At 49.0% G+C, this 12333-nt stretch overlaps 1 protein-coding gene across 1 annotated transcript in view; it reads left to right on the forward strand.

Annotated features, from left to right (window-relative positions):
* The first annotated feature begins 232 nt into the window (after positions 1-232).
* Positions 233-12333, forward strand: part of AGPAT2 (1-acylglycerol-3-phosphate O-acyltransferase 2) — a 65715-nt gene continuing 53614 nt past the window's right edge. Inside the window, exon 1 of the mRNA XM_058159751.1 lies at positions 233-557. Coding sequence (XP_058015734.1) covers positions 373-557 — 185 coding nt within the window. The 5' untranslated portion in view covers positions 233-372. The remainder of the gene's footprint in view (positions 558-12333) is intronic.

The raw sequence follows: 12333 nt of genomic DNA on the forward strand, positions 1-12333 counted from the left end.
TGTGTCTCATAAACGGGTGTCTTGAATTAAACCGAGCAGCAGCGATGGCAACTGCTGCAGCTTGCAAAGCAGGGCTGTCGAGCACCGTGAAGCGGTATATAAGTCTTCCAGCGCTAGCGCTATTATGGGGCTGCCAGTTCCCGCCCCAAAGGGGAGCCAGGAAAGCGGGCGGAGCAGCGGAGCCGCCCCTGGGCGGAGGGGCCGGGAGGGCGTGTGCGGGAGGCGGCCGCTTCTTAAGACCTCGCGAGCGCGGCGGGGCAGAGCCAGGCGCTTCCTGACTTTCGCTATCGCTGCCGGGCTCCGGAGGTCCGGGGCCGTGGCGCAGGTGCTCGCTCCGGAGCTTTCGTCCTCCTCGGGGGCGGCTCGGCCGGGATGGGGGCCGCCGCGCTGCTTCTGCTGCTGGCGCTGCTGCTGCTGGGAGCGCTGGGGGCGCTGAGTCCGCGGCTCCGGTTCCGCGCCAAGGTGGCCAGCTACTGCGTGCTCTGCGTGGTCGCCTCGGCCCTCACCAGCCTCGCCTGCCTGCTCTGGAACGGCGGCCGCACCGTCCGGAATATGACGTGAGTCCCTCCCTCCGCCGGGCTCCCCGCGGCCAAGGGCAGCCTCGCCCGGACAGGCCGGCCGCTCCCCGTCCCCGTCCTGCCGATCTCTCCGAGCCGCGCTCCGCCTCGCCTCCGTGGCTCGCTCTCCGGCTGTTGCCGGGACCCCGAAGCCCTGGCTCGGGCTCGCTCTCTCCGGAAGGGCGACGCTTCTCCACGCTGTGAAGGGCCGCTTGTTCAGTTGGCTCCGCTGGGTGGGATCGCCTGGTGGTTTCCCGTCCCGGGACTCTTACAGCCCCCCCCCCTTGCTTCGCTACTCAAAGAAGCCAAGTAAGAGAGACGCAGACCCGGGTCGACCCCTGGAAGTGGAACGGCCTGAAAGAAGCCCCTTCTCTGGTCTGGAGGTGCTCTTTCGCCTTCCTAAAAGTTCTGCTTAAGTTCTGAACTCCCTGCCCCACTGCCTCTCCCCACTCCCAGCTGTAGAGGTTGTGGTCCTCTGGTCCTTGGAGCACATCTGGGCTCACCCATGGTGGCCACCTCTGCCTTGGGTGGTGGGTCTCCTGCCCTAGCACCTCTATAAGAAGTTTACCTGTAAGTGCTCCCCCCACCAATTGCCCCTGTGCAGCCCTCCCTGCTTGCCCAACCTCTTCTGGGCTACTAATAGTATCTGATGAGTAGCCAGTGGCAGGTATTGTTTGTGGCTCTTCCTAAGATACAAGGCCCACCCACCCCCAGGAGGCCACCAATCCCATTATCCAGAAAAGGGGAGGAGAAGCAGAATAAAGTTTACACACCTGGGTTATGTGAAGGAGGAAGTTAACCTGGCTTGCTTCTCTGGACACTGAAAGGACAGCGTTGAGCCCCCAAGGGGAAGGAATTGGGGTGGGGGGGCAGAACAGGCAGACCCCAAGTAAACTGCAAGGCAGAACTTGAACTCAGTATTTCTCAACCTTGCTCACTTTAAAAAGTCTTTAATCCTCAAAATTAATTCCCAGAGCTGAACAATTTAAAGCTGTCAAGGTTGAGAAACAACGTTGTTCTATCTAAATGAAACACTTTCAATAATTCATAACAAATTATTCTTACTGTTTGAAAACAATGCTTCCCATGCAGCTAATTGTGAAACATTGTAGAAGACTTTTCTAGTTAGCAGTTGACAACCCTCTACTGCAGCCATGAGGTGTTGGACTATAAACTCCATAGTTCCCAGCCAACATGGCTACTGGGCGTTCTGTGAATTGTAGCTGCCAAGTTAGAGAAGGCAGAAGTAGTGGAACCTCGTTCAAAAGTCTATAAAATGAATCATGCCCCCCTGGCGAGAGCCACGGAGATGCGGGGTGAAAGAGGTTAATTTGGCTTTGGGGAGACCCTGGTTCAAGCCCCCTCTTGTGCGTGTGCACACACGCACGCACACACACACACAACAAAATTCTCTGAAGTGCCAGGCACTGTCTATGTATGTTGACTTGAGCTCTTTGTGGCCCACAAATTTGGCAATAAATCCTAACTAAATAACTAAACTAAATAAAGAGGTTCAAGATTGGGATTAGGAAAGCTACTCTTGGATTATTGTAATATGGGCAGCATAGCTAAGACACTGCTGAGGGGCACTGCCTTGAGATCCAGCTGTGCCCCATAGCCCCAAATTTAAAAAAACGATTTGAAAGCAACAAAGAGAATGTATTACACGTTAATGTGTGTTTTTCATGCCCAAACAAAGTGAGAAACATTTACAGGAGCTCACACTGAGCTCCATCCCTGCTTGTCTCTCCCAAACCCGATCTGGGTTCCCGGTGTCTCCGCTTAAGAAAAGCAGGACTGGATTCCTTCTGGTTAGGAGGACAGATCAGGAATCCAACCTGCCACATTTTGCCATGGATGTTGCATTTTCTGAGTAAAATCCCTTTGCTTCTGAAACCTCTGATGCCCTTTTCTGGTTGAAGTGTTGTGATGGGCTTTTGATGTTTGCATAAGATGAGCACTTAATTGTGGAAAAATGAGTCATGGTTTTAATTAAACCGGAGCCTTGGGAATGTCTAGCAAGAAGATGGAAGGAAGAATAGAATAGAATACAGAATAACAGAGTTGGAAGGGACCATGTAGGAGACCTTTCACCATTTCTGAGAGATCCAGTCTCTTTTTGAAAGCTTTCCACAACTTCTAAAGGCAACGTTTGTTCCATTAGTTAATTGTCAGGAAATTCCTCCTTATTTCCAGGTTGAATCTCTCCTAGGTCAGTTTCCATCCATTATTCCTTGTCTGGCCTTCAGGTGCTTTGAAGAATAGCTTGACCCCCTCCTCTCTGTGTCAGCCTCTCAAATATCGGAACATTGCTATCCTGTCTCCTCTGGTCCTTCGCTTCACTAGACTAGCCATGCCCAGTTCCTGCAACCATTCTTCATATGTTTTAGCCACCAGTCCCCTAATCATCCTGGTTGCTCTTCTCTGCACTCTTTCTAGAGTCTCAACATCTTTTTTTATAGTGTGGTGACCAAAACTGGATGCAGTATTCCAAGTGTGGTCTTACTAAGGCTTTATAGAGTGGTGTTAGTACCTCATTTGATCTTGATTATATCCCTCTGTTAATGCAATTTAGGATTGCATTAGCTTTTTTGGCTGCTGCCACATACCTCTGGCTCATATTTGAGTGATCATCCACCAGGACTCCAAGGTCCCTCTCACATTACTGTTTTTGAGCCAAGTTTCACCTAATCTGTACTTGTACCTTTGGTTTTTCCTGCCTAGAGGTAAAACCTTGATTTTCTCCGCTTTAAATTTCATGTTGTTGAAGCCCCATTGTTCAAGTCTGTCAAGATCTGTTTGGATCTTAAGCTTGTCTTCTGGGGTGTTGGCTATTCTTGCCAGTTTAGTGACATCTGCAAATTTGATGAGTTCCTTTTCTATTCCCTCATCTAAGTCTATGAAGATATTGAAGAGTACTGGGCCTAAGATGGAAACTTGTGGCACCCCACTGCTTCCTTCCTTCCATGTAGACGTAGTACCACTAAGGACTACTCATTGAGTACAGTTTGCCAGCCAGTTACTGACTTATCATCTGGTGGTGATGCTATCTATCCCACTTTTTTATAGCTTACCAAGAAATAGGTTGTGGTCTACTTTGTTGAATGCCTTGGTGAAGTCTACATATACTATGTCCACAGCATTTCACTGGTCTACTAATTTAATCACATCGTCAAAGAATGAAATGATTGGTTTGACATGATCTGTTTTTAACAAACCCTTGCTGGATTCTAGTTATAGCTTTATTTGTTTCTAGCTGTTCACAGATCTGTATTTTAAATTATTTTTTCCAGTATCTTCCCAGGTATTGATGTTAGGCTGATTGGTCTGTAGTTTCCTTGGTCTGGTCTTTTTTTCCTTCATTTTTTGAAGATGGGAAACACATTAGCTCTTTTCCAGTCCTCTGGTAGTTCCTCCGGTGCGCCAGGATTTTTGAAAGATGTGGTATAGTGGTTCTGAGATGACATCTGCCAGCTCCTTTGTTTATTTATTTATTTATTTAAACTTTTATACCGCCCTTCTCCCGAAAGACTCAGGGCGGTGTACAGCCACAAAATAAAAACAATAAAATATACAGTTAAAATATCAATTTAAAATACATATTCAATAATGGCCGAATTAAAACCGTCAATTGACCCAACCTAAAAATACCCCATATAAAATTACAAAATTAAAATTTTAAAAATTTTAAAAATTTAAAAATCAGGCCAGTCCCGCTTGGATAAATAAATAAGTTTTTAATTCATGGCGAAAGGTCCGAAGGTCAGATATTTGGCGCAAACCGGGGGGAAGTTCGTTCCAGAGAGTAGGTGCTCCAACAGAGAAGGCCCTTCCCCTAGGGGCCGCCAGCCGACATTGCTTGGCGGACGGCACCCTGAGAAGACCCTCTCTGTGAGAGCGTACGGGTCGATGGGAGGCATTAAGATAACAGCAGGTGGTCCCGTAAGTACCCGGGCCCTAAGCCATGGAGCGCTTTGAAAGTGGTAACCAAAACCTCGAAGCGCACCCGAAAGACCACAGGTAGCCAGTGCAGACTGCGCAGGAGCGATGTTACCCGGGAGCTCCCTCAATCACCCGCGCAGCCGCATTCTGGACTAACTGGACTCTCCGAGTGCACTTCAGGGGTAGCCCCATGTAGAGAGCATTGCAATAATCCAGACGAGAAGTGACGAGAGCATGAGTGACCGTGCATAAGGCATCCCGGTCCAGAAAGGGGCGCAACTGGCGAACCAGGTGAACCTGGTAAAAGGCTCTCCTGGAGACGGCCGCCAAATGATCTTCAAACGACAGCCGTCCATCCAGGAGAACACCCAAGTTGCGTACCCTCTCTGTTGGGGCCAGTTGCAGCTGGCTGTACCGGGGTGCCGGCATCCACAGCCACTCCGTCTTGGATGGATTGAGTCTGAGTCTGTTTCTCCCCATCCAGACCCGTACGGCCTCTAGGCAACGGGACAGCACTGACAACCGTTGGGGTGGCCGGGGTGAAAATACAGCTGAGTGTCATCAGCACAGCTGATCACCCACCCCGAAGCCACTGATGATCTCGCACAACGGCTTCATGTAGATGTTAAACAGGAGAGGCGAGAGAATTGACCCCTGAGGCACCCCACAAGTGAGGCGCCTCGCGGTCGATCTCTGCCCTCCTGTCAACACTGTCTGCGACCGGTCAGAGAGATAGGAGGAGAACCACCGAAAACGGTGCCTCCCACTCCCAACCCCTCCAACCGGCGCAGCAGGATACCATGGTCGATGGTATTGAAAGCCGCTGAAAGATCTAACAGGACCAGGGCAGAGGAACAACCCCTATCCCTGGCCCTCCAGAGGTCATCCACCAACACGACCAAAGCTGTCTCCGTGCTATACCCGGACCGGAAGCCGGACTGGAACGGGTCCAGATAGACAGCTTCATCCAGGTACTGGGGAAGCTGCTATGCCACCACACTCTCTACAACCTTCGCCACAAAGTGAAGGTTGGAGACCGGACGATAATTACCCAAAATAGCTGGGTCCCGGGAAGGCTTCTTAAGGAGGGGTCTCACCACCGCCTCTTTCAAGGCGGCGGGAAAGATCCCCTCCAACAAAGAAGCATTTATAATTCCCCAGAGCCAGCCTCGTGTCACCTCCCGAGTGGCCAGCACCAGCCAGGAGGGACACGGGTCCAGTAAACATGTAGTGGCATGTAACCTCCCCAGCAACCTGTCCACATCCTCGAGAGCCACAGAATCAAACTCATCCCAAACAACATCAACAAGACGTGTCTCAGTCATCTCATCCGGATCATCACAATCTTGGTCCAAACTATCCCGAAGCTGAACAATTTTATCGTATAGATAACCACTAAACTCCTCAGCACGTCCCTGCAAGGGGTCATCCCATCCCCCTTGGTGTAGAAGGGAACAGGTCACCCGAAACAGGGCAGCCGGGCGGTTATCTGCCGACGCAATGAGGGTGGAAACATAGGAACGTTTCGCAACCCTCAGTGCCACTAGGTAGGCTTTCGAGAAAGACCTAACTAGTGTCCGATCAGCCTCGGAACGGCTGGACCTCCAGGTACTCTCTAGGCGTCTTCTCCGGCGTTTCATCTCTCTCAGCTCCTCAGAGAACCAAGGAGCCAATTGAGATCTATGCCGGGTCAGATGTTGTGTCCCACTCCTCCGCTGACGGCCGGGTCAGGGAAATCCGAATCAGGCTTGCCTCTGCAGCTCTGCCCAAAGTCCTAGCAAAGTCCTCAGAGCAGGCAGACTTTGCCTGACTCAGAGACTGCCAGAAAGCAGATCCTTTATATAGGCCATGGGGTGTGGCTCCATGACTCAGCACTCATTAAGGCCTGCCCCTCCCTTCCTTCTGTTGCCTCCGCCTATCCAATCTTCTGATGCGAGGGTCACACCAATCAGCTGTTGGAAGTAAACTTTCCTCAGGCTCACATGCTGTGGAGGAGGGCTTGCCTGGGCATGGAGCCAGGGCTGGGGCCGGGGGATGCTCTCTCCTCTGCAGCCTGCTTGGGCATGGAGCCAGGGCTGGGACCGGGAGGTGCCCCCTCCTCTGCAGCTTGTCTGGGCATGGAGCCAGGACTGGGGCCAGGAGGCATACATTCCTCCGTGTTTGGGAGCAGATAAGCAGACCCTGGCTGCGGTGAGAGCGGACAAGACACAACATCAGAGGCCGCAAAGGCACGACACGGTCCAAAGCCCCAGCCGCGGCCTGTTCCCAGGCCGCAACTAGTTCTTCAGTCGTGCCGTGGGCAAGATCCTCAGGAAACGGCCCAAGCTCCATCAGGAACCTCTCGGGGTCCATCAGGCGCCTGGGACGGAACCAACGCATTGGCTCCGTCTCCCTGCGGTGGTGAGCGGCGGTCTGAAAGTCTAGGCGGAGGAGAAAATGATCTGTCCATGACACCGGTGTCGTCACTAAATCCCCTAAAACCAGATCATTGAACCACTGTCCAGAGATAAAAATCAAGTCCAGTGTGGACCCCCCCGTGTATGTAGGGCCATCAGTTACTTGGATCAGGTCCAAGGCCGTCATGGAAGCCTGGAACTCCTGAACCACCGTCGACGACAAGCCGGCCGATGGCAGATTGAAGTCACCCATGACCAAAAGTCTGGGGATCTCAATCGCCACCCCGGCAAGCACCTCAAGCAGCTCAGGCAGGGCTGTAGTCACGTAGCAAGGAGCCAGGTACGCGATCAACAGACCCATCTGATTCTTATGGCCCCACTTCACAAGAAGGGATTCACAACCAGCTATCTGAGGCACAGTGGACTCTCTCGGCTCCAGACTCTCTCTCATCACAACCGCCACCCCGCCACCCCTACCCTGGGCCCTCGGCTGATGGAATGCTCGAAAACCCGGCGGGCACAGTTCAACCAGGGGCACATCCCCTTCTGCGCCCAGCCAGGTCTCCGTAATGCCCATAAAGTCGGCGGACTCCCCCCGAATATGATCACAAATCAGGGGGGCCTTATTAACCACGGACCGGGCATTACACAACATCAGCCGAAGGCCCGGGCCCTGGGGATCCTGACCTTCCGGGGAACGGGTAAGAACCCTTTAGAACTCTGGGATGTAATCCATCGGGTCCCAGTGACTTAGGTTCATCAAGATCAGACAGGTGTTCTCTTACCATTTTCTTGCATATTTTAATTTTTCTTTTGAGCCTGTCTTTTATGCTTATGTTTTTGGTAGGTTGGGCTATAGCAGGGGTAGTCAACCTTTTTATACCTACCGCCCACTTTTGTATCTCTGTTAGTAGTAAAATTTTCTAACTGCCCACCAGTTCGACAGTAATGGTGATTTATAAAGTAGGGAAATAACTTTACTTTATAAAATTTGTGGGGGCGGGCGGTGCCGGCTACCAACTCTGCTTGTCTGTTACAGCTGGGTGGTGTGCGGGGAGATGCACAAGCTATTCTGGGACGAGGCTCTTTTGTTTGCAGTTGCACTATAGCGCAATTTAGTTTCACTTACGTAACATGAACTAAACTTATGCGTGGGCAATACAAATAGTATATTTTCAGAAATTTAAATTGTCACGAGGAATTTTATGAAAACCTAATGAAAATGTTTTTAAATAATGCTATGAAAATTTTTTAAAAAGTCAATTAAATTTTTTTAAAAAGGAAAGTGCTTCAGTATCGGACAAAATCCCTACCGCCCACCATAAAAGCTGGAACGCCCACTAGTGGGTGGTAGGGACCAGGTTGACTACCACTGGGCTATAGCTTCTTTTTGCGTGAAGACCGATGAAAAGATTGAGCTAAGCAGCTTGCTCCAGGGCTCCTCAAGGAAAGGAATTCTAAGGAAAAACTTCTGAATAGTGAGACTTGTCCAGGACCTGTGGAGGTAGAAGGTTCTCTATGTCTGTTGGCTTTAAGAAAATGCTGGACAGCCACCTCTTGAGGATGATTTTCCTGCATATTGGAGAAGCTTGAAGTAGATCACTGTGAATGAAAGAGATATCTGCCTTGCCACCATGTTACAGATAGTCCTCATTTAGCGGCCACAATTGGTTTTGGCAGCTCTGTAGTTAAATGAAGTGATTGTTAAGTGGGAAAGCTTGTAACAGTGCTGCCATTTTACCCCACTCCCTTGCCCTTCGGAATGCTCTTATCAATCCTGGAATAATTAGCAAGAGGGTAATAACAGTAATTTTGTATTTACATTCATTGGTGAGGAACAGATTACAGGAGAGTACACCTGCAGCCTTGAGTGTGCTCTGCAAACTACAAACACTCTTCCTTCTGATGATGTGCTTGCTACTCTCTTGTATCCCTTCCTCTCCAATGTCTCTGCTCTGCAGTGGGGAAAAAGAAAAACAAGTCAGTCAGAGGACAACAGATACTGGATGTAACAGTAATCATGTGACAGAGAGACACTGCAAAGGTCATAAATGCAGGCATTGATCTTAAAGATTTCCCCCCCAGTGCTGTTGTAACTTTAAATGATTGCTGAATGAAGCAATTGGTGAGATCTCCCTACACTAAACACTGTAAGTGCAAGATCTTCCAGCCATGATAATTTCCCTGAAATTCCCTTTCAGAAAAGACCCTTAAAAGCAGATTCTCTTTCCTCATTTTATATCCAATCTGGAAGAGAGAGACAGAGAGAGAGAAAGAAAGAAAAAAAAAGCTAGGGAATTCTGCTCATCACTCACTTTAATAAAAACCCCAAATACTGTGTTTTCCCGAAAATAAGACTGGATCTTATATTAATTTTTGCTCCAAATGATGCATTAGGGTTTATTTTCTGGTTAGCTCTTATCTTTGGAGAAATACGGTACTAAATGCATCCATCTGGCTGGCAATCTTAACTTGGGGCTTATTTTGGGGGTAGAGCTTATATTACGAGCATCCTGAAGAATCATGCTAGGACTTATTTTCTGGTTGGGTCTTATTTTCAGGGAAACAGGGTATTTGTGCCTTTTTGGGTGGTGGCAAGCTCAAGGCCACAGCTGACTCTGGGCCAAAGACCTGACTCTGAAAAAGCAGATGGATCAAGATGGAAAGAAAGTCCAGAGACTGAACCAAACGTTACACTTATTTAAGGCCAAGGAAAGCAACAAAGTGTTTGCCACAAGCAGTTTTTTAGTTAAATCTGTTAGTTGGAAAAAGGGCTACCAGACTCCTCCCAATGCTTAGCTACCTGTAAGGCTCTTGTCCTCTGGGCAAGGTGACAGTGTTTGCTGCCCAACCTCTTGGAAGGTGTGGCAGTAACTGGGACAAAGTCCTTTATGGCTTCTCTGTGCCAGTCTACACGTCCTCCCCCGCCCCACCTTCCTGCCTACTTGATCGTTGGGTGTATAAATCTTTACTAGATTTACAATTCCTGGAATGCCTTTCAGTCAAGGCAACAAGTAGAGACAGGAAATCTATGTTACTCCCTTTTTTCCCTTCGTCTAACATCACAAAAGCTAGACTGTTACTTGATTGTCTTTGTATTGGGCATGGTGGCTTCTTCTGTGTCCCGGGATCCAATAAGAGCAGATTAATAGAGTTGGAAGGTACATTGTAGGTCATCTAGTCCAACCCCCTGTCCAAGCAGGAGACTCTATGCTATTTATGACAAATGGCTGTCCAGTGACTTCTTGAAAGCCTCCAGTGATGAAGCTCCCACAACTTCTGAAGGCAACTTCTGCTCCATGAGTTGATTGCTGTCACTGTCAGAAAATTTCTCCTTATTTCCAGGTTGAATCTCTCCTTGTTTACTTTCCATCCATTGTTCCTTGTCTGGCCTTCAGGTGCTTTGAAGAATAGCTTGACCCCCTCCTCTCTGTGGCAGCCCTCAAATATCGGGACATTGCTATCCTGTCTCCTCTGGTCCTTCGCTTCACTAGACTAGCCATGCCTAGTTCCTGCAACCGTTCTTCATATGTTTTAGCCGCCAGTCCCCTAATCATCCTGGTTGCTCTTCTCTGCACGCTTTTCAGAGTCTCAATATCTTTTTTTATAGTGTGGTGACCAAAACTGGATGCAGTATTCCAAGTGTGGTCTTACTAAGGCTTTATAGAGTGGTATTAGTACCTCACTTGATCTTGATTGTATCCCTCTGTTAATGCAATTTAGGATTGCATTGGCTTGTTTGGCTGCCTCTGGACACCGTTGGCTCATATTTAATTGATTGTCCAGTATAGGCTGTAGCTTATGAATAATACATGGCATGAGCTTTGAGCTGTCGCCGTTTTTATTACATAATTTGATGAAAATTTTTATATAGCCGCCCATTTTTTAATCAACTCTGAGTGGCTCCCAAACAAAAGTTAAAAGCATATTAAACCCATTGAACTAATTGCATTAGAACATTAAAAACACCAAGTCATTTTTTTAATGTACTGAGTTTTTAAATAATTGAATAATATGTAATTACTCTATTTCTGACAAGTGACTGTCCAGTCACTTCTTGAAAGCCTCCAGTGATGAAGCTCCCACAACTTCTGTTCTATGGGTGCATTACTGTCACTGTCAGAAGGTTTCTCCTTATTTCCAGGTTGAATCTCTTCTTGTTCAGTTTCCATCCATTGTTCCTTGTCTGGCCTTCAGGTGCCTCGGAAAACAGCCTGATTCCTTTCTTTCTGTGGCAACCTCTCTAATATTGGAAGACTGCTATCACGTCTCCCCTGGTCCTTCTCTTCACTAGATTAGCAGCTGAAGAGCACCTGTTTTTTCAGGAGGGACTTGAACGCTCTTCCCCAGGGTCCTGAGAACAGCTCAAGCCATCAGCCTCCATTTACTGATTTTCCCAGAGTCCCTTGAGGTGATTTTATTTATTTATTTATTTATTTATTGTTCACATTTATATACCGCCCTATCTCCCTAGGGACTCAGGGCGGTTCACAGGCACTTAAAAATACACATAAATACAAACTAAAATAACAAGTAAAAAACTTATTCCATAGCCGAATTGTTAAAACCATATAAATAATAAAACCCATTTAAAACCATAAATTTAAAATCTAATCCAGTCCCGCGCAGATAAATAAGTGTGTTTTAAGCTCGCGACGGAAGGTTCGGAGGTCCAGAAGTTGACGAAGTCCTGGAGGGAGTTCGTTCCAGAGGGTGGGAGCCCCCACAGAAGGCCCTTCCCTGGGTGTCGCCAGACGGCACTGCCTAGCTGACGGCACCCTGAGGAGTCCCTCTCTGTGAGAGCGCAGTCGGTGAGAGGTGTTTGGTAGCAGTAGGCAGTCCCGTAAATAGCCCGGCCTATGCCATGGAGCGCTTTAAAGATTGTCACCAAAACCTTGAAGCGCACCGGAAAGCCACAGGTAGCCAGTGCAGTCTGCGCAGGATAGGTGTTCAGGGAGCCACGAAGGCTCCCTCTATCACCAGCACGCATTCTGGACTAACTGAAGCCTCCGGATGCCCCTCAAGGGAGCCCCATGTAGAGAGCATTGCAGTAATCCAGATGAGACGTCACGAGGCGTGAGTGACCGTGCATAAGGCATCGGTCTAGAAAGGCGCAACTGGCGCACCAGGCGAACCTGGTGGAAAGCTCTCCTGGTGACGGCCGCCAAATGATCTTCAAAAGACAGCCGTGCATCCAGGAGGGCGCCCAGGTTGCGCACCCTCTCCATCGGGGCCAATGACTCACCCCCAACAGTCAGCCCTGGACTCAGCTGACTGTACCGGGATGCCGCATCCACAGCCACTCTGTCTTGGAGGATTGAGCTTGAGCCTGTTTCTCCCCATCCAGACCGTAGCAGCTTCCAAACACCGGGACAGCACTTTGATAGGTACATTGGGGTGGCCCGGTGTGGAAAAGTACAGCTGGGTGTCATGAGTGT

The sequence above is a fragment of the Ahaetulla prasina genome, chromosome 16, assembly GCF_028640845.1.
Source record: "Ahaetulla prasina isolate Xishuangbanna chromosome 16, ASM2864084v1, whole genome shotgun sequence".
NCBI classification, from domain to species: Eukaryota; Metazoa; Chordata; class Lepidosauria; order Squamata; family Colubridae; genus Ahaetulla; species Ahaetulla prasina.